This window comes from Miniopterus schreibersii, assembly GCF_964146895.1.
Source record: "Miniopterus schreibersii genome assembly, chromosome: 19".
NCBI classification, from domain to species: Eukaryota; Metazoa; Chordata; class Mammalia; order Chiroptera; family Miniopteridae; genus Miniopterus; species Miniopterus schreibersii.
Window position 1 is genome coordinate 20,367,055 of NC_138119.1, and position 25,323 is coordinate 20,392,377.

Here is a 25,323-nt window from a genome sequence, read left to right on the forward strand (position 1 = left end):
TTTCTCTTACCATCTCCAACCAAAGAACATATATGCATAACGCATGGCCACAGACAATAGTGTAGGGAAGGCCTGGGGTGGGGCAGGGACTGGGTAGAGGGGGGATGGGGGATGCCTGTAATACTATCAACAATAAATAAATAAAAAGACAACCATCTCCAACACAGAACCTTTTCCATACAAGGACAGGTACCAAGAAATTCAAACCCAAATTTGTGATAAAAATCTTTTTCCTCTTACACTCTTTTCTCCTTTCAACTACCCTAATTGTGATTTTTTAATTTGATTTTTTAATTATATCCAAGGGTCAACCTACCACCCTCCTCTTTCTCCTTTTCATCTCTGCCATACTCTAAATACTGAAAGACCAGTAAACATATAGTAGCCTTGACTGTAAAACTGTAAAGTTACGAATATTTTTTGGTCTCAAACTGTATACTGTGTCAAAGAGCTGGCAGTCTTACTTCACATGCGTGATGTGAATAAAACTGCATTGCATCCAGAAGAGGACTACTCCACAGTGAGACTGAAAACAATGTAGCATTCAGAAAGTGTTTCAAACCCAAGCCTCTGTAATATTTTAAAAAATGAACATATTTATTTTCAACTTGGTTAACAAAATCTAATTCATACAGCTGACAGATTCGATATAGATGAAGAAAAACTGCATTTTCTAACACTAAATTAAAGGAATATGACTTAGACTTAACTAAATCAGTTCTTTATAATTCAGGGTTTGCAGCCACAAAAAGGAAATGTATTAACGTTTCTCTCTGAATAATTTCTCTATAATTTCAACCTAGTCATTTATTCAACATAGCCTACCATGTGTTGCTATGTTATTACTCATTAACTCCCCCAGCTACACTAACATTTCATCCTATTAATTTTTTGGTAGCATATTAATAAAATTCTTGCCCCTGTTAAATATTATAGTTGGTATAATAATAAAAATAATTTATATTGGCATTACACTCTACAGTTTACAAACTCTTTTCTACATATATAATCTCAATGAATTATACTCTTCCTTCACAACTTTAAAATATGACAACACACTACAAATTTCCAAAAGCAAATCATATCAAATATTGTAAATAAGGTTCTAATAATAAAAGACCAAAAGAGTATAAAGAAATTAATCTGCCATTGCCTTCTTACTTTGCTCCAAAACAACTCCACATTTGCACTGTTGGTTCATTTTCCTAATTTAAGCTTTTAGAAAAATACATACTAAATTTCTCTACATTGTATTTCAATCAATTGCCTAAGCTGAGACTACAATGTCATAAATAAAGTGCCTGATCATAAATTTTTCAAAAGACATAAAATCAAAGACACCCAACACCTACAAATTAAATGCAAAAATCACAAACTAAACAATGAAAAGGAGTTATGATATGAAATTTAAGTTGATCAGTTAACCAGTCTATTCTGAACAGACTTAGTCTTTATTGTCTGTAGTGATATTAAGATTATAACCATGCACCAAAATCATCTTGGTCTAGTCTTTTCATTTTATGTTTTCTTATAAATTATGGAGCTATGGGGAAAAAGTCAATCACCTTGCAGATGTTTGACTGCAAAAGCACTAGTTAGAATAGCAGTGATATGAGTTATTTAAATACAGGACTCTGCACGAAATGAGGGCTATCTGTAAAACAGCACACACTTAAACTAGGGTTATATTACATTTCAAATACCTAGAAAATCTCAAGCCTCCCATGATTCTATATTTCCACAGCTGACAAGGAACTCCAGTACACAGAAATTAAAAAAAAAAAAAAGTGGCCTAGAAAAGAGAGCAACACAGCTTTTCCTATTTCCATACAAATGCTATATCCAAAGCATCTTACTATATCCAGGCATTAAAAGGACACTTTGCTTGTGCTTACTATAAAAAATATTTTAAAAGAATATGTAAAGTTACATTGAATAGATTTTTAATTTTAAAGTGCATGATTGAAATGGCATTGAAACCAAATGCCACTGTGTATAGGTTAAAATACTTAACCATTTTTTTGTTAAAATAAACCCATCTTTTAAAAATGTGTTATTTGAATAGAAGGATATTCTAAGTTTTCCAAAATTTCAGAGCATTTTGCATTAACCTCTGAAAATAACTTAATAGAAACTTGCAACTTAAGAACTGTTGCCTTGTTCACTTTGCAATTATATATTTCTTGATCCTAAATGATATAAATAATTGGAAGTTAATCTGTATGCTTGAAAAAAAGATTAAGTGATACTTCACTCTTTTCCAAAAAGCATAAGGTAGTAAAAAAGACTACAGATTTCATTTAAGCACAAAAATGATCAAACAAAAAAAACGAAGTGTAGTTGGTATAGCAAATTACTAAAAATACATGTTTTTAGCCTCAGTAGAGGTTTATAACAACATGTTTCCTTAAAAACCTCTCAAAGATGCACACATACAGAGACACAGGCACACTTGAAAACACAGAAAACTGCTCACATCTCTAATTACTAAAGCTACGCTTTTCATGATATTTCTGATGTGCTGAAACTTTAAGAACTTATAGATACATGGAGCAAGGACTGACCCAAGGGAATTCCCAGTAAAGTGTCAAACTCTTTCTTTAACGCATGCTATAACATAACATATGTACGAACCAACTATGTTAACTCTTCCATTACTTCATTACTCAGAGTAGATTTACCTGCTTAGGTGACACCTGGCAAAAAGCTAAACTGTGAAAGAATGCTGCACACCTTACTGACAGAAAAGATGGACTCAGAGGAGCCGAAGATGACAAACAGCATCATGCCTTAGGGAAGACTCAGCTGAAGCACCCCATCAGGTATTCCTGGAAACTCTGGATAAAGCCAAAGGAGGTTAAGTTGTTGGTCTAAAGGGACACATTCCCAGTTTAAATTTGCTTGGAAGATACCACAAACACAAAAGTATAGATGTGTCTACATCACCAATAATTATTTAAAAAATCATAAAATCTTCTAATTCAGTTTTTTTAAGCCACAGCCCAATGACAGTAATTAAACTGGATGATTTCATGATTTTACATTGATCAGCAGAAATGCTAGGGAAAAGAAGTAAAAACGAAGTGATTTGGTATCTTGAGTTTACTGGGAAAATCACATTCAAAGTGCATAAATTCTTAAAAAATTTCAGATGACATATAATTAATCATTATTATTATAAGATTTCAGTGGGATTAGAGCATTAGTTTATGCTAAGTAATGCAACCTGAAAGGCTCAATAAATCTTAGCTCAAGTGAATCTCAAAGGACAAATTAACATAGTCACCCCTAGTTTTACAACACAAATAGCTCTGAAAAGAAAACAAAGACTATAGCACTTGAAAGTACAGAAATCTAGTACAGTGCTGAGTAATGAACAAAAATATAGAGTAATTCCATAGAATAAAACATATACATGAGAAATGCTCCATGGACTATAAAAATTGACATGTAGAAAGGACATAAGGATTAAAATAGTAATAAAAATGATTTAGTCAACTATTGTACAAAATAACAGACATTTTAAACATCAAAACTAACACCCATCATATTTCAGAATCTGGTTCCAGGGCAACCTAATCCCACTAATATCAATGAAAACACTAAAAGTTTATTACAAAGTAATTTTATGAGATCTTTGATGCAAAACTACGGTGTTATTTAAAGATAAAACGTGAGTCCTAAAAGCATTCACAAGTTTTGCTTGACCCTTCAGTGTGTGGGCTGATGCTCTAATCACTGAGCCACACAAGCCAGGGCCACGAACTTATTTTTTTAATGAAGAATGAACGAAGTTGTCACTCAAAGTTTTTGCCTACACACACATACAGGCATATACACATACTGCTTCCTTTCTTCAAGTGGCAAATATAACAAAAGACAAGTAAATGCACGGGGAGAAATGTGAAGATATACAACAATATATCAGATGAAAATATTATTTGTCAATTCTCCTCTGAAGCTAACCAAAACACTACACATTTTTAAACCACAAATAGGGACCGTTGGATTAAACTGGCAAAGATACATACATACATACATACACACAAGCATTAAAAATCTTATACTTCCATACTGTGCAGCCCTTACGAAGTCAGCAGGGTAGACCACTTTAAGTTCTTAATAATACATCATGCTTTTCTGTATCAGAAATTACTTGTATATAGAAGCTAATAAATTTGACCCAAAATACTTAACTAAAACAAATCTGAATAACCCACTCCTAAAGGAACTATTCCTAGATTATTCTTCTGCTTATGACTTTACTAGCCCGATTCAATTAGTCTACTCAAATGTGTAATTGCTTTACTTACATAGAAACATATCCTGTTTTAAGGCACAAATAAGAAAGGCTTAAGAATTCTTTTGTAAGAGAAAATTTTAGTTACACAAAATACTAATTTTCTTTAAATTTTCTAATAAATTTAGATTACCAAATGAAATTTATGTTGCTTACATCTCTTAACTTATATGACCTGAACAGGACAACGAAATATTTTCTCATTTTTAGTTCTCAATTATTATTCCAAGACCACAACATTTTTGGATAGAAAGATAATATGTTCTTTATTAAAGCTATATCTTTATCTTTTATTAAAACATTATCTTTTGATTTATTACATACAGCTAAAGTTTTTCATTTCTAACCTTACTGTTTTGTGTCTATAAAGGAAACAAAAACACAAAATAAACAAAATATAAGTATATTTACCATCACAGGAAATTACAGTAACTTTAAACTGTGAAACACTGCCCTCTATAGACAATTCAATTTACCTAAATCTCAACAATATAATCCAGACTAGGAATTTTAGATTTTCCCGCCTTGTTCTTGACTCAAAATTCTGCTTCATAAATGTTTTAAAAACAGATTTATTCTGGAGAAATGCCAATTGCAAATATTCAACATCTTCTAAAGTATCTCCTTCCCTCTGGCTCACCCAGGACTCCATACGTATTTCAGATAAGCCATTTAGAAGCAATGTGGAAGACAGAGCTGAGTGTGGCCACTGCAAAATAGGGAGAGCATGTAGGAGGTACTGCAACAGCCTGGCCAAGAGATGATGATGCACGATGGTAATAGTAGTAGGAAAAGAAAGTGATGAATGTAAAATATTTATAAGGTAAAGCTAGAGACTTAGTAACTAACTAAATGGGTCACTAAGAAGCAGTAAGGAAAGATCAGGGATTACGCCTAAGTTTCTCACTTGAATTAACTAGGTATATGGCAATACTATTAAATAAGACAGGGAATAAAAAAGACGACAGTTGAAGGCAGGTGAAGGGAATAAAGAGTTGATGAGTTCTATCTTGAACTTGAGTTTGAAGTCCCACTGTAATACTAATGTAAAAATGCTCAGGAAGTGCCCTGGCTGGTGTTGCTCAATGGTCAGAGCGTCGGGTCTCCAGTTCGATTCCTAGTCAAGGGCACATACTTGTGTTGCAGGTTTGATCCCCAGCCCGTCAGGGCTCCTGGGGAAGGCAACCAATCGATGTGTCTCTCTAACACAGATGTCTCTTTCTTTTTCTCCTTCCCTCCCTTCCACTCTCTCTAAAAATCAATGGAAATAATATCCTCAGGTGAAGATTAACAAAACAAAACAAAACAAAAGGCAGGCAGGCAGGCTCAGAAGTATTTGGACATGTTAAACCAGAAGTCAAAAAGGCAGAGCCCCCTCAAGTTGACTGTAGCCATGTAGCCTGTAGATATGTTTGATTTGGCTCATGCTGTGTTTAACTTTTTCTTCAAAGTCTCATTTAAGAACCAAGAGATTTCACATAAAAACCTAGATTTCATATCCAATCTGGCACTACTGGGAATAACCAGCTGGAGCTAAGGTCCAATTCCCATGTTTAAATAGGTCATGCACTCCTCTGTGAGCCACAACTGCCATGACCCTGTACAAATTTCTGCCCACTTCACCCACGTATGTCAATGGCCTAGTCCCTGCAGGCATTTCACTTTTTAAAAAATATTTTTTGTCACCCTGGTCTAAAAACCCTGAGCCCTCATCACACAGAAAAAGGTCAGGGCTAAAAAGGAAATTTAGAATCAACATAGGCTATAGTTAAAACTGTTAAGAATGGTAGGGAGAATATCAACACAGGCTAAATCCTTGGTAAAACAATATTTAATCATGCAGGCTTTTGCTTCATGATATTCCAATCACCTTAAAAGTGGTGAACATGCAAATCTTAATTCAAAATTCTCTTTCTCTACATGTGTATATTTTAATCTCTTTAGTAACACTGCCAGTCCTTAACTATAAAGGCTGATTTTTCTACTTACTTCCAGGGAGGTTTTTTTTTTAAATCTTCACCCAAGGATATCTTTTCCATTGCTTTTCAGAGAGAGTGGAAGGGGGGGAGGGCAGACACTCTAACCCCTGGGCCATACTGGCTAGGGCTCCAGGGAGGTTTTTTTGAGAAATTAAGAGCATCCTGCATATACTCTATAAATGATCACTGAATTAAAGAGTAATCCCCCTAATACTGAGCATAAGTTATGCTCTGGAACTTGAAGAAACAAGGAGGGTTAGAAATATGTGCTAAGAAAAATGTAAAGGGATTAGTGTTATTTGAGAAGGACATTAGAATAACCTCAGAATTATTTAATAGGCACCTGTGCCCTGTGCTAAACCTTGTAGGCAGTATGGCCAGGACACAAAGATGAATCCAACATGGTCTTAGGCTTTGAGGAGCCTACAGGCTACATATAGCACTAGCAAGTATAAAGGTTAGATGAGGTTCTTTCTGAGATGAGAGATTTAATACATAAAAAACTACAGCTTAAAGAATAATTCTCTAGCATAAGGCAGCTAGAGAAAAGAAACCCAATTCAATACTAACACCTAATAGCAGACAAAAATGAAGTATGAATGATGAGAAATTTTTTGGCAAAAAACCTATCTAATTACTTTTTAAATAGACATTTAAAACGTTATGGCTATATTTATAGGTAAGTATACTACATGCATTAACTTATCTACTCTGATGTTCAATAAATATTTATAGGTAAAAGATAAGTTGACAACGCTATAAAAACCGCAGATGAATACAGCAAGTTTTACAAAAGGCTACATGGCTGGATAGCTCGATAACCACTTATTTGGCTATTAGAACAAAAGAGAATAGAGTGTGAGTTCTCCCATCTATGCTATTTATCTTCATGGACAATACACAAATATAATACAATTATGCTAGTCTAAGAGTCATCAGACAAGTAAGGTGAAGAGAAATAAAGTGACTAATAAGATCCCAAATAAACATAAAAGTTTTAAAGATCTAAGGGATTTAAAAAAAAAAAGGGCAAGAGACTATATGGTCAGTGAGAACCAAAGTATTAACAATACTACTGAAACACAGAAAGCCCTAAAATTCCTCAGAATAAAATCATTATCTTTTTTTATAATGAACTTCACTCCCTCTGGTGGTCACAAGAGGTTTTACCAGGTGTGAGTAGAAATGAAGGCAGAGCAGCGTTCTACTTTTTTCAGTCAGATAGTGCCTGTTTAAAAATTCCTGGGGGCCCGGCCGGGCATGGCTCAGCGGTTGAGTGTCGACCTGGGATACAGGCGGTCAGGGTTCAATTCCCGGTCAGGGCACATGCCCGGATTGCGGGCTGCAGCTGATCAATGACCCTCTCATCATTGATATTTCTTTCTCCCTCTCCTTTTCTCTCTCTGAAATCAATAAAGATATATTTAAAAAAAAAAAAATTCCTGGGGGACACCAGTTGAAAATCACTGAGGTAGAGGGCAAACAGAAATAAAAATGCAGGAACTATCCAGATTAACCTTCATCTATATGTCAGACAAATAAGCGTTCAATTTACAAAAAGCATTTTTTTAAAAGAACTTAGCCCGGCAGGGCATGGCTCAGCGGTTGAGCATCAACCTAGGATCCAGGCGATCAGGGTTTGATTCCAGGTCAGGGCACATGCCCGGGTTGCGGGCTCGATCCCAAGTTGGGGGCCTGCAGGAGGCAGCTGAGCAATGACTCTCTCATCATTGATGTTTCTATCTCTCTCTCTTCCTCTCTCTGAAATCAATAAAGATATATTTAAAAAATAAATAAAGATTTTAAAAAAAAAGGAATTTAGACTTTAGTGTTACAGAAATAGCAATGCAGAATTGCAGAAAGAGTCATAAGTGGATAGGCAGTTCTAGAACTAGGATTGAATGAGTATATAATAATGTATGGGGCAAGAAACTTTGTCACGTTTCATTTTACACTCTTCCATTCTCTTTGCATTATTTCCATATGCCTATACTACTTTCGTTAAAATATTATTTATTAGACAATGTAGAAGAATACCTGTATCTTTTATAACTTTACAATTAGAGTATTTCCCTTGTCATTCAGAGTAAAAGGCATAATCCCTATAATAGACTATTCCATGTGCCCCACTCTACCTCATTTCCCATTTCTCTGTCCCTCTGCCCCCATTACCATATACCATTCAGTCCTCCTTGCAGTTTCCAGGGCACACCAGGCATGAGCTTGCCTTAGTGGCTTGCACTGGCTGTTCTTCTCTCTATATGCAATGCTCTTCCCCAGATAACTGTACAGCTCACTTTTTCACTCCCTCAAACCTATGCTCAATGTCGTCTTTTCAATGAGCCTTCCTTGATCATTTTATTTAAAATTGTAACCACACCTCTTGTACACCCTAACCTTCTCCTCTGCTTTATTTCCATAGCATTAATCACCTTCTAATACTCTACAGCACTTACTTATTTAATTGCTCATGCCTGCCAGACTATAAGCTCCTTAAGAGCAGGGATGGTTCCCTTTTGTTCACTGCTGTATCCCTAGCCCCTAGAGCTGTAACTTGTAATTGTACAATTAATGAGTAGACTGAATGAATAAAATCAATAATGCCTTAACAAATACCCCAAAAAAGGACAAAGGCCTCATTTTTATATCTGGTTCAACATGAAACAGTAATCTATTACAGATTAGGACAAAATTTATATATGCAAAATACATGGTATTAGTCTTTTAAAAGTGAGGTTTACTGAGATTATTTATTTGCCTTAAGAATTTTTTTTTCCTAATGTGTAGGACCAACAGATACCAAATAAACTCAAATTACTCTGCTGTTAGTACTCAAAAGAAACAGTACTCATCATACTATGCACATGAAAAAGGGGTACATATATCTTTACAAATAAGTGTTTCCTCAAAAACTAAAACTAGTATTCTCATATGATCCAGCAATCCCACTTCTGGGTATATATGCAAAGGAAATGAAAATAGAATCTTGAAGAGATATCTGCATCTCCATGTTCGTTGCAGCATTATTCACAATAACCAAGATATGAAAACAACCTAAGTGTCCGTCAACAGATGAATGCATAAAGAAGACATGGTATGTATGTATGTACGTGTGTGTGTACGTGTAACACACACACACACACACACACACACACACACACACACACACACACACACACAATGGAATATTATTCAGCCGTGAGAAAGAAGGAAATTCTGCCATTTACAACATCATGACTGGACCTTGAAGGCATTAATGTTAAGTGAAATAAGTCAGACAGAGAAAGACAAATACTTGTATATCACTTATATGTGGAATTTAGAAAAGTCAAACTAATAGAAACAAGGAGAAGAGTGATGTCTACCGGGGGTTGGGGGGGGAGGAAGAGGGGAAAACCTTGGTCAAAGGTCACAAACTTCCAGTCACAAAAGTTCTGGGGATCTAATGTGCACACACATGATGATTATAGTTAATAACCCTGTACTATATACTTGGCAGTTGCTAAGAGAGTAGATCTTAAATGTTCCCAACACAAAAAAGGAAAACAGTATTTATGTGGTGTAATGGAGGTATTAGCGATGGTAGTAATCATTTCATATAAGTAGATCAAAACATATCAGCCCCTTGTGCACCTTAAACTTATATAATGTTGTATGTCAATTAATTATATCTCAATAAAGCTGAAGGGGGAAAAGTTAAGATGAGGTTTAAGGGAAGCCCTAAATCCAAGGGCTGGTGTCATCTATATGAGAAAAAGGGAGATTAAGATACAGAGACACAGGGAAGAAGGCCATATGAGGACGGAGACAGAGACTGGAGTTATGCTGCCACAAGCTAAGGAATACCTGAGGTCGCCAGGAGCTGGCCAAGGTAAGGAAGGACTCTTCCCTAGAACCTTCAAAGAGAGTATAGCTCTGCTAGACTTCAGGCCTCTAGCCTCCAGAACTGTGAGAATACTTTTCTGTTGTTTTAAACTACGAAGTACCAGTTTATAATTCTTTGCTATGGCAACTGTAGGAAACTAATACATTCTGAAACATCTTGTGCCAGAAAGAAAATGCTCAAAGAACAATGGGGATATGTCAAAAGGACACAGAAGCCATCTTGGAGGAGCTCTCAGTGGCCAAATAAATAATGGTGGTAATAAGTAATAGCTCACTACTAAAAAAAAAAATCCATGAATACGTACTGATATAAATACTACATGAATGTTGGGAGAGGCAATGAACCATGGACCCTGAGTGTCCCCACACACTCTTGTTCAGTATGCCAGGCTCTGACCACTCTTTACCTGAGCCATCTCTCAGGGCTGTGTGCAGTGAGCCACTTTCAGGAATGAGGTAATGTCTTCCCAACCCCTGACAAAGAGCAGGCTTGCTTCCATCTGCTATAAAAGTGGTGAATTCCCAAAGCTCAGTGCTCCTTCCCTAGTGCACAACTCACTGCATATGCAGGAATCTATCCAGGCCCACCTGCAGCATCCCCGGGGGAATTGGGGGACTGGAGAAACCGATGCAAATCTAATGAAGCTCATGCAGTTTGCCATGCCATGAATAATAAAAGTCCTTTGGCTCAGACCCAGGAATCTTGTACTTCTGCCAGCATTTAAGAAACAGTAACAGGCTAACTTATTAGCTTGCAAGTAGGGTACAATCTTAGACCTTTCACTGTTCTTGACAATGAATAAATAAATAAATGAAGAAGGGAAAGCCCATCCTTACAGTGGAATGGCAAATAATAAATGTAGACGAAATGATGGAGTTAGAAAATCATTAATGGATATTAAAACTAGTGGGTGAAATCTGATTAGGAAAAGGATACTTACATAGTCTCAAAGTATCTCCCCACAAATTACTCACTAATTACAAAGGGAAAATAGGGACTTGACATTAGAGAAATCTGGCAGACATCACCTTAGGCAAGTGATCAAAGTTAACATAACCAACACTGAGACAAAAAGACATCACTCTGGTGTAATGTACTGAGAGGGACACGATTCTGTGGTATTCCCCCTAAAAATGTATGATCTGACTCTAATTATGAAGAAACATCAGACAAACTCAATATAAGGGATATTCTACAAAACCACTGGCCTATATCTTCAAAAACATCATGATCAAGAAAGAAAAAGAAAAGTTGAAAAACTGTTTTAGATTAAAGAAGATTAAAGAGACAGGACCATTAAATGAAATGCATGATCCTAGATTGGATGATGAATCAGAATTTTAAAAAATAGCTACAAAGGACATTTTTTAGATAAATGATAAATTTGAATATGAACTATGGGTTTGCCAATAATATTTAATTAATGTTAACATTCCTGATTTTGAGAAAAGAGAACTGTTTGTTGCACACTGTTGGTGGGATGTAAATTGGTATAACCGTGACAGGAAATAGTATGGAGGTTCCTCAAAAAATTCAAAACATAGCTCCCATATGATTCAGCAACCCCCCTTCTGGGAATATATCTAAAGGAAATGCAATCAGGATCTCAAAGAGATATCTGCACTCCCATGTTCACTGCAGCATGGTTTGCAATAGCCAAGATATGAAAACAATTTAAGTGCCCATCTATAAATGAAAAGATAAATAAAATGTAGTTTATATATATAATAGAATATTATTCAAAAATGAGAAAAAAGTAAATTCTGCCATTATATAATAAAATTATATATATACACATGGTATGCTATAGAAGAGGGAGCAGAGTGGTTAAGAGTGGGGCTCTACACTCATATTACAATAGACCCAAATTATGGCACCATCATTTATTAGCTGCCTAATCTTAGGCAAGGTACTAAATCTCTCTGTACCTAAATTTCCTCATTTTTAAAATGCAGACAATAAGTTTCTAATTCTTAAGATTCTTGCAAAGATTTCAAAGGTGAATACATGTGTAAAGAGCTCAGCACATTTAACATGAGAGTTATTTCATTGTTTTTAGAAACAAATATCAAACGAAAATGAGTCTTTAACCTAAAAGATCGTGAACTGAGCATCAAATTGCTTAAGATTGAGGTCATGCTCTGCCCCATAACAGTAAAAAACAAGGAGAAAAGGCTGAGTCAAAGGGGACCAGCTCAGAGTGCTTAAACTAAAAACTTAAATGTAAATGAAACAAAACTCCCCTTTACAACTAGATTATGATGTCAAATATATTTAGAACAATGTATTAAAGAATGACCTTTATATGAAAGTACCTTTGATTCTGCTTGGTTTACAAATCAAGTTTATGTTCAATAGGTGAGATTCAGATATTTTTAAAAAGCATCCTTAATGCCTGTCTGGATTTCCATAAGGAAGAACTACCTAATCACATGGACTCTACAAGCATTTGTAAGAGTCAGAGTTAACAGAATTTTATTTAGTAATTAAGGTAATGAAGGTAAGAAATCATAAATGCTGTCATTTACCAGGAGTTATAAACTCAAATGCCTACACAGGCCAGGCACTGGAAATAGTCATAAGCATAAATCAAGTAGGAAGAACTGCGACCACAGTGGCAGGACCTAACGAGTCCATCTAAAGACATTCAAATTCAAGTTCTGTTTTGTTTAAAACACTGTGCCATATGTGTTCAGGCTGAGTTCAGCTCAGAGGAGCACCTGTTCTGACCACTGAATTTCAGGTTTTAAGTTCTTAGGGCCTTTATGATATATATTTGCATGCAAACTTGATGTTTTGTAAAAGATACTAATAAAACAGTGCATTTCTGAGAATGAATACTCATGTATATCGAAAACATCAGGAAATGTTTCAATGGCACCCAAATCATATTATCAAATGTATCTATCCCCCTTTGTACTCAGAGTTACAATATACTGTTATTGTTATAATACATCATCTTTAAAGTTCCTCACAACTCTGACATTTTAAGATTCCATGATTGATGGAACAAAATTCCTTCATACTGGTAATTAATATGTGCCCATGAAATAGCTTAATTATTATCAAAACATTGAAAATTGCTGAATTCATTTACTGCTAAAAAGTTTGGCCTAAATATTTCTATTGAAAAGAAATACATTCAGTTTGTATTTCTGACATGGTACCAGCTTTATCCCACTGAAACACCTGTCAACCATGGCTTTAAAAATTCTTTTTAAAATAAAGTAGTAATTCCACCTTTATTAAATTCTTTATAGATGTTCTCCACTAAGTATACTAGAAAAAGAGAGTACATTTAAGTGAACAACATCCAGTGCCCCAAAGTCCAAAGTCATCTCTGCTTCCACTGGATTCCCTAGCACTTGGGTGTTATTGTTTTATATGATTTACCATATTTTGGTATGTTTCATCTTCTCTAATATACTTTAAACCACATAAAGGCAGAAGCATGTGTTACTCATATTTTATTTCTATCAATAATCATTTTGTACTTGCACAGACGGGGCTCATAAAAATAAACAAATAAAAAGCCCAAGATATACCTACCATTTAAGATAATAGTGATGATCTAATGTTACACCCTTTAAAATTCTGAAATAGTTTTTACATGGTTGAAATTTACTGTTATGCTTTTTAAAAAGTCTCTATAATTCAGAGATGTTCTCAGTATCAGTAGCTGGTTATGTTAATGTTTAAGCAACAGTATTTTTAGGTAAATATGGCAATAAATTTACAATCTTTTGAGAAAATAATGTTACTTAAGCCTAAGTTTAGATTTAAACATTTTATTTGAGAGAAATATATGTCTTTGGAAAGCATTATTTATAATCATTAAGTCTTACCTGAGGATTCCAACCTGGATCTAATTTTTTAACTGCTGCGATATATTCCTGCATTGCTTGGCTCGGGCTGGAATCACCAAGTGCTTTCCATGCTTCCCTATAGTACAGAATATCCAAAATGACTCATCATTAACTACATAAGTAACAGAAACAGCATGTTTCTTTTTATTAAAGAAATTGACATACACATTTTACAGGTCTGAGGATATGGATATAATAAGCCATAGATAAGCAGCCCTCTCTTTTTGCATTTACATTGGTCTTAAATAATACAGATCTCACCCCACCTAAGGAGCCTTTTAGACATTTTTTCCTAATTGCCCTCTCCCATGAAATTTTAATAATCCAGATATACTGTGTATCTGTTGAATTTTGGAAGACCACAAACCATTGTAATATCTAAGATTTTATAATTCCTCCAAACCAACTTCCAACCCTGTTGAAAATGTCTTACCTACAGACCAATAAAAGTAGTTTCCATCTTAGGACTTAACTGTGCTTATGGCATTTCAGTAATATGGAAACTAATCATCACACAAAACAACATTCCCTGGAAAAATGCCTCAAACTTATTTAAGATGTGAGAAATACACCTCCCTCTTCTGCTGTTATCTGATCTATAAGCTGCTAGCAGTGGATCCTGAAGCCTAGGGCTGGGACTTCAAAAGTGAGGGCTGGTGAGGACAGAGGTAAGAATATACAAATGGGTAAGAAGGTAGGGACTTCCTGCAGTATAAATACCAAGAGCAGTATTTTAGACTTTCCTGCAAGCTGCCAGGACAGACTCCTTCTTGGTTTTTCCCTGCCAATTTTACTTCCAACCTGGAAGTAGACCCACTGATCCACTGTGACCCAGAACTCAATCCCACAGTTTCTTAACCACGTTCCTGCTCCTATGATGAATAACACCTTTCCGAGGTTTCTAAATTTATTTTTACTTAATCTCTTGAGTTCCTTGTATATATCCTAACACTTCCTATATATATATCAGCCTATATCAAACTGAGGAAATTTAACATCAATATAATCAGATTTCCCTGATCTGCCAATAATTTCCTTTGTAGCTTTCTTCTCCCAGACCAGGAGCCAATCAAGATTCACACATAGCATTGAGTTTCATGTATCTTTAGCCTTTTTTCTCTTCTATGACACTGATATTTTTAAGACTCCAAACCAGTTGTTTTATAAAATATCCCTCAATTTGGACTTGCCTGATTGTCTCCTCACCTACAGAGTGTTCATGCCAAAAGTGACTAATCATGATTAGAATCAGGTTAAAGATTTTGTTAAGGGGAATACATAGGTGGAAAGTCCTTTACAACGCATCCCATCCCGTCAGAGGGCACATGGTATCAGACTGTCCCATCATCAATGATAGGACTGAGGACTTGGTAAAAGCAGTATCTCTCACTTTCTTCTTTGTAACTAATAGGCAAATTGTGGGTGAGCATGAATAAATATTGCTCCCCAGTAGTTTTTCATCTCCTGGTTTTAGCATCCAATTTAGATTCTTGCCTGAATTATTTTTAGAGCAGTTGTAAAATGTAAACTTTGTAAAACTGTTGGAAACAAGACACAGTTATAAATTTTCATAAATTAAAAAACTCACAGTAAGAGTTACATCGGTATTGTTCAACAGTAATAAATTGCAGTCAGAACTATTCATTATCAGCCACAAAGAAACCTTGGGCGAGAATGAAAACCTAAGCACTGTTTCCTTCACTGAGAACGTCCTACACACACAAACAGGCCAGCAGAACTAAGCAGCATGCTTGATGCCGTAACTGATTTACATTCAGCTTCAAGCTTGGCCTCTCCTCATGGCTGGCAAGACAGTCCAGACAGGGAACCTGTCCAGGGGACCACATTTTGAGCAGCACTGCTCTAGAAGGCAATATCAGAATTCATGGTTAGCCTGATCGGGCATGGCTCAGGTTGAGCGTCGACCTAGGATCCAGACGATCAGGGTTTGATTCCTGGTCAGGGCACATGCCCGGGTCACTCGATCCCCAGTCGGGGGCGTGCAGGAGGAAGCCGATAAATGACTCTGTCATCGTTGATGTTTCTCTCTCTCTCTCTCTCTCCCCCTCTCCTTTCCTCTCTCTGAAATCAATAAAGATATATTTAAAAAAAAAAAAAAAAAAAATTCATGTTTAGCACATCTCTCTACAACCATATGTCATTTTTGTAAAAACCCTAACCTTTATACATTTAATTGCAGGGCTAATGCTTCAAAGTCCCTGTATAACTAAGGTTCCCTATTGTGTGCAATTCCTCTTTTTACCTTTAGACAAGAGGAAATAAGGCCTCATATTACCATATGAGGAAACCTTTGAATTACAAGTAAAAAAAACTGGGACGGGTATAATCCTTTACATATGTAGGAAAGTGAACTAAGTAAGCATCTGGTTTCTTTTTTCCTTCTTCCCAAGAGGTTATGGTCAGAACTTCTTTACTGTGGTGGGTGGGGCAAGGGACAGAAGAGCACTAGAGGTGAGATAAAATAGGGGCAGGGGAGAAGGGTAAGAAATGGGGATGCAGCCTGCTCTTCTCCAGAGGGAGAAGTGGGGACTGTCCGATTGGAAAGGGCAACCTCCAGCCACAGCTCGCACGGTCACTCTCTAAGAAGCTACTCTTATGTAAGGAATGTATGTCTGTGGTGAACAACTTACATCCCAACATAGTAGAACAAGAATCCTTAAGGAGACTTAGGTAAAATCCGATTCTTTTAATCTCTCTCCCAACTGCTTGCCCTTAGCAGTCTACGGCAGGGAGATTAATATAAAAATAATTCTTTAATCTGCTCACCCCTAATTCCTAAACACCTAAACCATTTCCAACAACCCCAACAGAGTCCAATAATTTCTTACCATTTTTGCTTTCCTTCAAAATCAAAGAAGCCTGGTTTAGGAGTATTGCAATTTCCAACTTTGACCTAAATGAAGGGGGGGGGAATCAAGAACTTATTTTTCAAAGAAATGCCAGAGAAACTTTTTATTTTCAAATTTACTAAGTGTACTTAGTAACTACAGGCTAGAAAATATTCTCTATAGAATAACAAAATTTAACAGTTTTTGCAAAAGCAAACAAAAAGAACCAAACTTTAAATGCAGGTTGGTTTTGCTTACTGCATATAACAACTTATCTAATACTATAATACATTTAAAAAATATGGGTGACAAACAGTTGCATTCTTAATAGACAAATTATATATATGACAAATTATAAATATAGATTATGCAATCCTAATAACTATTTATAATATAGAACAATTTAAAACATGCAATAAACAAACTTTAAAGTACAGTTCATCACAATTCATAATACTGTTTATGCTAAATACTCATAACACTATAGCATTTTATCTCTCCCAAATTCCAGGATAAAACACACTATTTTTAAAGTGCCCTATTATGAAACTAATCAATATAAATTTACATTGGAAGCTGTGCAAAAAATTTCAAGTGTTTCTCAACAACAATATAAATTCTATCCATTCCACGGTAACCTTTTCTGTTTGTGGTCAATACTGATATTTAATCCAGTGAAACTATGAAGTAAATACCTTCACTGCAAATAAGCATAAATGAAATTCACACAAGTGCAGAACTCACTGTGCAGCCCAGTTCCCACTGCCAGAAGTGATCTCCCTTTCTGATGAACTCCCATAGCCCTTACTCTGTATAATACAATCCATGACAGCACTTTTCACTTTTACTGTGTTAGGAAATTTTGTGTAAAGTCTCATCTTTCCATTAGAATACAGTCTGTAAGAAACTGTTCTTAATCACTGCACCTAATACAGTGCCTAAGTTAATGTTTGACTACAGAATGAATGTATTAAGCATGTGTTCAACAAAACACCTACTTTCCCTAATGCTAAATACCCCAACCCACTTATCAGGGACCTTCCCACAACTCCTATTACTCTCCTTCACTTGAATTTTGCTAAAATCAAAATGATGGTCTACTTCCTAACCAGACTGCTCTACTCACTGCCTTTGGGATTTTTATTCTGAGTTTTGCTCAATGTAATTCCCCTCACCAGAAATGCCCTCTCTTCTTCCCTGAGCTTTCCAAAATGCTACACCTCCCATTCAAGGTTCAGATTCTAAGAACTCTTTCAGTCCACAATGATCTCACCTATCTCTGAAATCATAACAATTCTTATCCCTATCATTTGCTTAGCAATTCCTCACAGTTAATCTGGTTGTTACTAGAACGTACACTTACACAGGAGCAGCCCTGTTATAAGGGGACACAGGGGAGGTGAGAGAGCAGCAGCTGCATTTGTTGCACAAAAGCTCCACCTATGTTATGTCAAACGAGCCACACAACAACCTCGTTACCTTTGCCACTACAAACTCCTTTTATAAATGAGTACAGAGCAGCTGAGAAGGGCTGTCACAGTCCACATGTTAGTAAATCCTAATCAGTAGGCAAGATTTGAATCCAGGACTGTTTGACTCCAAAGCCCAATATTCCTTTACTATACCATTCAATTTTACATGTTACACAGAATCTAGGCTTCAGTTCCAGTATCTCTAAAATCACCTGAATTACTAGACTGATAGAAACATGAAATGAGATTAACTATTAGACATTATAAAAATAGCTCTTATTACTATTTTTGTTTTTTAACCAGACACCAGCCAGTGGCAGAAACAAATACTAATATCAATTCTCCATTTCTCTTACAGTAATAGAAGTCTGAGCCAGACACACAGTCATCCAGCTAAACATTACATGTAGCCATGCAACTTCTGCCCAGGCACATGCGACTGAATGTTTGTAAAAGTGATATAAATATCTTTCTTAAAAAGAAAGGGAGGCTTGTCCTTCCTTTTCCCTGTGCCCTGGCTAAATCATGCATGTGCTGATGGTGAGCTATCTCTGGCCATGGACAAAGGATCTTAGGACAGCAATTCTCAAACTTCTGGTCTCATGATCCCTTTACACTCTTAGAAACTGAGGACCCCCAAAGAGTTTTTGTTTATGTGGGTAAATATCTATTGATATTTACCATATTAGAAACTAAAAGACATTTTAAAAGTATGTATTAATTCATTTAAAAATAATAAACTCATTACATGTTAACATAAATTTTTATAAAAAATAACCATACAGCCTAGCCAGTGTGGCTCAGTGACTGAGCACTGACCCGTGAACCTGGAGGTCACTGTTCATTGCAGGTCAGGGCACATGCCCGGATTGGAGGCTCAATCTCCAGTAGGGGGCGTGCAGGAGGCAGCCGATCGATGATTCTATCATTGATGTTTCTCTCTCTCTCTTCCCCCCTTCCTCTCTCTGAAATCAATAAAAACATATTTTTTAAAAAAAATAACCATATACTCTAAAGCAAAACAAAATTAGTGAAAAAAGTGACATTGTTTTACATTTTGCAACTCTCTTTAACTTCTGCCTTAACATATTACCAAAAATCTACTTCTGCATTCAATCTACTATAATATGTTGCTTTGGTCGAAGTATATGAAGAAAATTCAGCTTCACACAGATATGGTATTCAAAACGAAAGGCATTTTAGCCCTAGCCAGTTTGGCTCAGTGGATCGAGCATCAACCGGGGGAATGAAGGGTCCCAGGGTACACACCTCAGTTGCAGGCTTGATCCCGAGCCCTGGCCAGGGCACGTGTGGGAGGCAACCAACCCACATGTCTTTCACGTTGAGGTTTCTCTCTCTCTCTCTCCCCTTTCCACTCTCTCTAAAAAGCAATGGAAAAAATATCCTCGGGTGAGGATCAAAAGAGAAAAAGAAAAAGAAAAAAAGGAAAAGAAAAAAAAAAAGGAAAAGGAAAAGGAAAAGAAAAAGAGAGGCATTTTAGCAGCATTTTCAGGTAATTGTGGATATTCTTCTTTTATACCACACCAAAACTCAGTAAGTGGCAGTTTCTTTAAGGTTAGTTGCAATCTGGAATATGAAGTCATATTGATGAATTTTTCATACTGTTACATTAAAATCCATTGCTCTGACATGCACTTTGAAAGGTTCTTTTACCCACATATAACTTGTAGCATTATTCCATGCAATATTTGGGAAACGTGGTTACTGAGTTATGCAGACTTTCCAAATGTTGACACATTTCATTAAATACTAACAAAAGTTCACAATCATTTAAATCACCACTAATCTCATCAGAAAAGTGTTTAAGTATTAGGAAGCTGTCAAGCTCATGTGGCAGATTTTCCAAATTCCTAATTTTCACTTGAAGGCTCAAATGTTCTCATTAGCAACAAATACTGTCAGTTGTTTTCCTTAAAGCGACAGACTCACTTCATTCACTTTCAAGCAACATTCTGCTAAATGTTCAAATCTGAACAAGCAGTTTATATGTGAGTTGTTTTATTAAGTAAAAATGTTTAATAAAAAAGTGGATAGCTCAGCTTGCAACTCAAAAATTACACAAGTGCTTTTCCTCGAAATAGCAAACATAATTTAGTATGCAGAAGTCCTTTGTGCGTACCCCCCCATTTCATCACACACAATATTAGAGCCTTGAACTTAAGAGTTCATATTTAATAAAAATCAATAATTTTTACTGCTTCAACAAAGACATTTTTAAGTGAAACTGGCTTTTTTTTTTTTTTTACTCTGAGGGCACGGTGGCAAAAAAATATGACTACTAGTACAACTTATTGCCAGTGCTTTGATTCTTGCTACTGAATCAGCAGTTTTATCCACCATGACAGCAGAGAAAAAAGGCAAATAGTGTCTTAGTATTATTATGAAAATAGTTTGATCTTACAGATCCCCTGAGAAAATCTCAGGCATTCTCTGCGGTCTGTAGACCATAATTTGAGAAATACTGCCTTGGGGGATGGCCGAGCTATAAGATAGAAAAAGACCAAGCCCCTGGATGATCTCATGAAGCAGAACCACTCTACCAGTCCTAGATCACCTACATCCAGACCATTATGTGAGCTGAAAATAAAAGTCTAGCAGCTGACCCTGTATCCCAACTGACACATAGCTTTTGTATTCCCAAATTCAGTACTGGATCCAGAAAAGACTGAGAAAAATAAACCTATAGGATCCTATAGGATTTTAGGACATCGTGAGTAACAGTTTCCAAATCATTAATGAATCATAAACTATAAAGCAGATTTATAAAATGTACCACTTTAACAGAGCATCTAAACTCTGTTCTCTCTGATATACACGATACATCTAGTGCCCTTGAGAACAGAGTATTTCAACAAAGATTGCCAATGGCGAATGCCAGTGAACCAAGTGTACCCAGGCTGAAGTAGGAGGACGTGAGTAGTAGGTCTAACCTGTACTAGTGCTGGAGGCTCCCGTACAATGAAGCCCAAAGGAGTTTGAAATTTTCATTGTCCTGTTGTTTTCACAGGTGTCAATTAGTTATCCTTTGCTTGGAGAAATATAGGCTAGTGCAGAGAACCAAAACACCCTGTTACCTGGTGTGATCTTTTTGAAATTTCACTAAAAGATGGTTTTGAAGCCATAGCTGAGCTGAAACTAAAAGAGATATTAGGTAAGCTTAGAGCTCTGCCTGAGAAAAAAGGTTCATATCTTAGCTTATTTTTAGCACCTGCCTGCTAACAACCTTACCTTCTTCAGCCAACAAAATAGGGTGTTATTCTGAATACAGAATGTAATTATTTTTCAAAAAATTTGGATCTACCATGCAGGAATTATACTGGACATTCAACTTATAATGAATAATTTTATTTTCCAGATACAGAATATCTCTAGACACCCTACCATCAAGTTCTTGAAAGGGTGAGGGATATACCTCTTCTAGATTATCTGGATGGAGTACACTTGAGACAGAGTGGTTGACAGGTGACTGTAGTTCACTGATGACTTAGAAATCAGATCTTTACTAATGATGGCACAAATATCAATAATAAATGTATGTCCTAGAAACAATGCTCTTTAGGGAATTTGGAGAAAATTAGTCTTACACTGTCCAGAGAATCATCAGTCGGACATGTCACAGGTCCTAGCACAATGCATAATAAATTCTTCATAAATAACTGAAAGTCTCATTTTAATGTTACTGGGACAGGGTAAGTGACCAAACGAAAAACAGACATCTAGAACTTTTGCAAGAAAGCAAATTCCAAGGCCAATTCAGGGGCAACTTTCATTCAATACTATGATTTATATCATTTGTATCTACAACTCTCTCTCTCAGACCAATTTAACAGATATTTATCAACCTTCAAAAAAAAAGGTTCATCTCTATTCAGCATACGCAGTTAAAGAATACAGAGGGACCGCAGAAGGAGGAAGGAGAAAGGAGGAAATAACAATAATAATAATAATACAGGGTAAAATAGATACCAAGAATCAAAAGAAAAAAATTTTTTTAACTTAATAAAATAAAATGGGCTATCACCCAGCACTAAGTTGCTTCCAGTGTTCTAAGAGCTGGAGTTTTCCTGAATTGTTCTTTAATTCCTGTCAGCAAGTTTTCAGGGTTTAAATCGGGACTCCACAAGTACCTTTGTCCCTTGAAGGCAAGTATCATGATGGTCTTGCTTCTCCGCCCTCCCTGTAGGCATAATACCCAAGTGTTTTGCACATAAAAGGTGCTGAACAAGTATTTGTTATTATGATAAAGCAATTATTTTTCCTTCTGGTACCTAACCCAATGACTCTTTGAATGGCAAATTAAATATGTCTTATATGACATTATTATTATTTTTATTTCCATATTTCCAAGTAAAGTTCAGAGCCTTAGTCAGGAACTACAAGCTAGTTCTAGTTCAGACTGACTGATCTGTATGATCCTAAGCAACTTATCTACTCTCTCTGGGAATCCCTTTCAGTTTCTGTAAAAGAAGGGCATTATCTCATCTGGTGTATTTGAGCTCTAAAATTTTTATAATTGTACCTAACAGACAGAAGCATATTCAGCCAAAACATGTCCAAGGCATTAGGGTTTAAAAAAAAAAAATCACATTAAAGTAACAATACTTTATTTCGTATTGCATCACCCTTTTTATTACAACCATATATTCTCTTGGATCTCACAATGTTGTGTTGTTGTTTTTTAACGTCACTTCCGTATGACCCTTTGGTAAGAGTGAATGACAAATCTTATCTTGTCACCCACATTTTGTAACGGTTCTAAAGTTGGTAAAAGCTTAAGTGCAGCAAGTCGGAGAAGACAGAGGAAAAAACTACCATTCAGTGTCCAGTGTCCAACATCACTCCTAGGATAGCAGACAGGTCTTTTCCATGTCCATAATGATGCTAATCTTTAAGGGATGACTGGAAAAACAAACAAAACACACCCACACCCACACGCTTCATCACTAGCCATTTACCGGGCACATGTACTATTAGTTTTTGTTGCAAAGAGAAGGCCTCTCTCCCCCGCGCATCCACCCCTTCCCAGCGACTTTACCTGCTTGTACCTGGCGTACAGGTACAAGAGCTGCTCCCTGCTGGCCACGTGGATCAAGCCCTGGAGGTGCGCCGCCGCCTTCTCAAACAGCTCCGCCAGGCTCCGGGACGCCGCGGGCTCGGGGCTCCGCGGGCACTCCGCGTCGCCCGAGTCGTCCCCCGAGCTCAGCTCTCCGCCGCTGTCGCCCGTGGTGGTCCCCGCGGACATGAGTCGCGAAGCCATGTGCCCTTGCCCAGTGCGAGCCTCTCTGGTCCGCTCTGTCTTCAGGTCGCGGGTAACGGCGGCTCGGGGGCCTGGCGGACCCGTCCGGTTCCGGAGCCCGCGAGGGAGTCGGACCCGAGCTCACTGACTCCGCGCTCCCTCCCCTGACTCTGCCTCCTTCCCCTTCTCTCCCGGGGCGAGGAGGGCAGGTTCCGCTTCCCTCGGCAGCCCCGCCGTGGGACCTGGTCTCCTGCCGCTTCCAGGTACGAACTGTGGGCTCCGGGTGGCCGGGGCCCCTCCAGAGGCGCGGGGGCCGGGGAGCAGCCGAGCCAACTGATCCCCGGAGAGGGGGCGGCGTGCGGCAGGGGCGGGGCGACGTGAGCCCCGGCGGCGTGCGCGCCTGAGCACGCGCACGGGCGCGCGCGGCGACGCTCTACGCAGCTGGGGCAACGTGCGCGGCCCCCAGTTGGGCGCCGTCTCGGAAGTGGAATGCGCGGCACCGTACCGCGGGGAGCCTGCTTGGAGAGTTTGCCTTCAGTCGTTGGGGTGTCGCTTAATGGTTTAGCTGAAGTTTGTAGTCGCCAACTCCGGAACCGTCCTCAGAATAGGCCGCCGGGAGCAGGGGGAGGAGGCCTTCGATTGGGTCGTGTAGCCATGGGAGTGGGGTCGCGGGAAACATAGAGGTGACGACTAAGGTTCCGCTTGCGCGCTCGCTTCCCCGGTTTTGTGCCTTTGGCGTCTCCCAAGGAGGCCTGGGGTCCCTGCATCTGTTGTTGGAGAGTTTGGCTAGAAGAAATAAAATGGGGTCACTGTAGGGAAGCTGCTAAATTAAAGTCAAGTAAAATCAAGTAGGCTGAGTTATGAGGAAATGATTCTATTGTTTTTAACTAGCCTGCAAACTGAAACTTTTGAACCTTAGAGTCCTGCGAAAATGTCTGGATATTTTCAGATATACCTGTGAAAATCCCCTGAAGAGCAAACAAAAGAATGTTCACTTACTCAGACCACCAGTCATTTAGAGGATCACCATCTAGAACCAACCCAGAGGCTAAGAATGCAGGACTGATTCCCCTCCAGAATGTACTTTTTACTATCAAACCCTCGGCTTTGCTTTTTCCGTCTGCCCAGTTGTATTCCTGGTTGAAACCTTGGGACTCTTGAGTAAATCTTTCCTTTCTAGCCAAAGGCTCCTGGTTTCATTTATGCTCAGCCCACAGGCTCTAACTTGAGTAAGGAATGAAAAATTGGGAGCTGGGGCCTTTGTGGCCCAGGCCCCAACTGTGTGGTTGGTGGAGCGCACTCCCCTCTGTCTTGCTTTGCGGAACCCCCCAACTCTCAGGGCTTTATGGGTGCCCCAGTCCCTGGCCCTCAGCACTTTGCCACTGTGTTTTGCACACACCGTAAAGTGAAACCAAAAAGTAAGCTCTAGTTCTGTCCTAAAGGAACTTACAAAAATACAAAAGCTATAACATGATTATAATAGTTAACATTGCTGAGTAGTTATTATGTCCTAAGTGGGTTTTTTTTTGTTTTTTTTAAACCAACAAACATATTCCTTTAGTACTCAAAACACTATAAAGGCATCATCAGAATGGTTCAAAGAAAGCGTTCTAAAGAACGGTTTTTGACCCTCTGAGGTTAGGCTTTAGACAGTTGGGCAGGGGAGAAGGGCGGACAGGGTGAGAGCACAATGAGAAAAGGCAGGAAGATGAGA

General features: G+C 37.6%; 1 protein-coding gene across 2 annotated transcripts in view; it reads right to left on the reverse strand.

The window, feature by feature from the left end:
- The window catches only part of ACBD6 (acyl-CoA binding domain containing 6), a 110,864-nt gene extending 86,593 nt beyond the window's left edge, over positions 1-24,271 (reverse strand). The window contains exons 1-3 of one of the 2 annotated variants that reach the window (XM_081121191.1): positions 23,409-24,271; positions 16,881-16,945; positions 14,011-14,107 (exon numbers count right to left, since the gene is read on the reverse strand). In XM_081121191.1, coding sequence (XP_080977317.1) covers positions 14,011-14,107; positions 16,881-16,945; positions 23,409-23,630 — 384 coding nt within the window. In that variant the 5' untranslated portion in view covers positions 23,631-24,271. The remainder of the gene's footprint in view (positions 1-14,010; positions 14,108-16,880; positions 16,946-23,408) is intronic. The other variant, XM_081121192.1, reaches the window with a different exon arrangement.
- Positions 24,272-25,323: the final 1,052 nt, after the last annotated feature.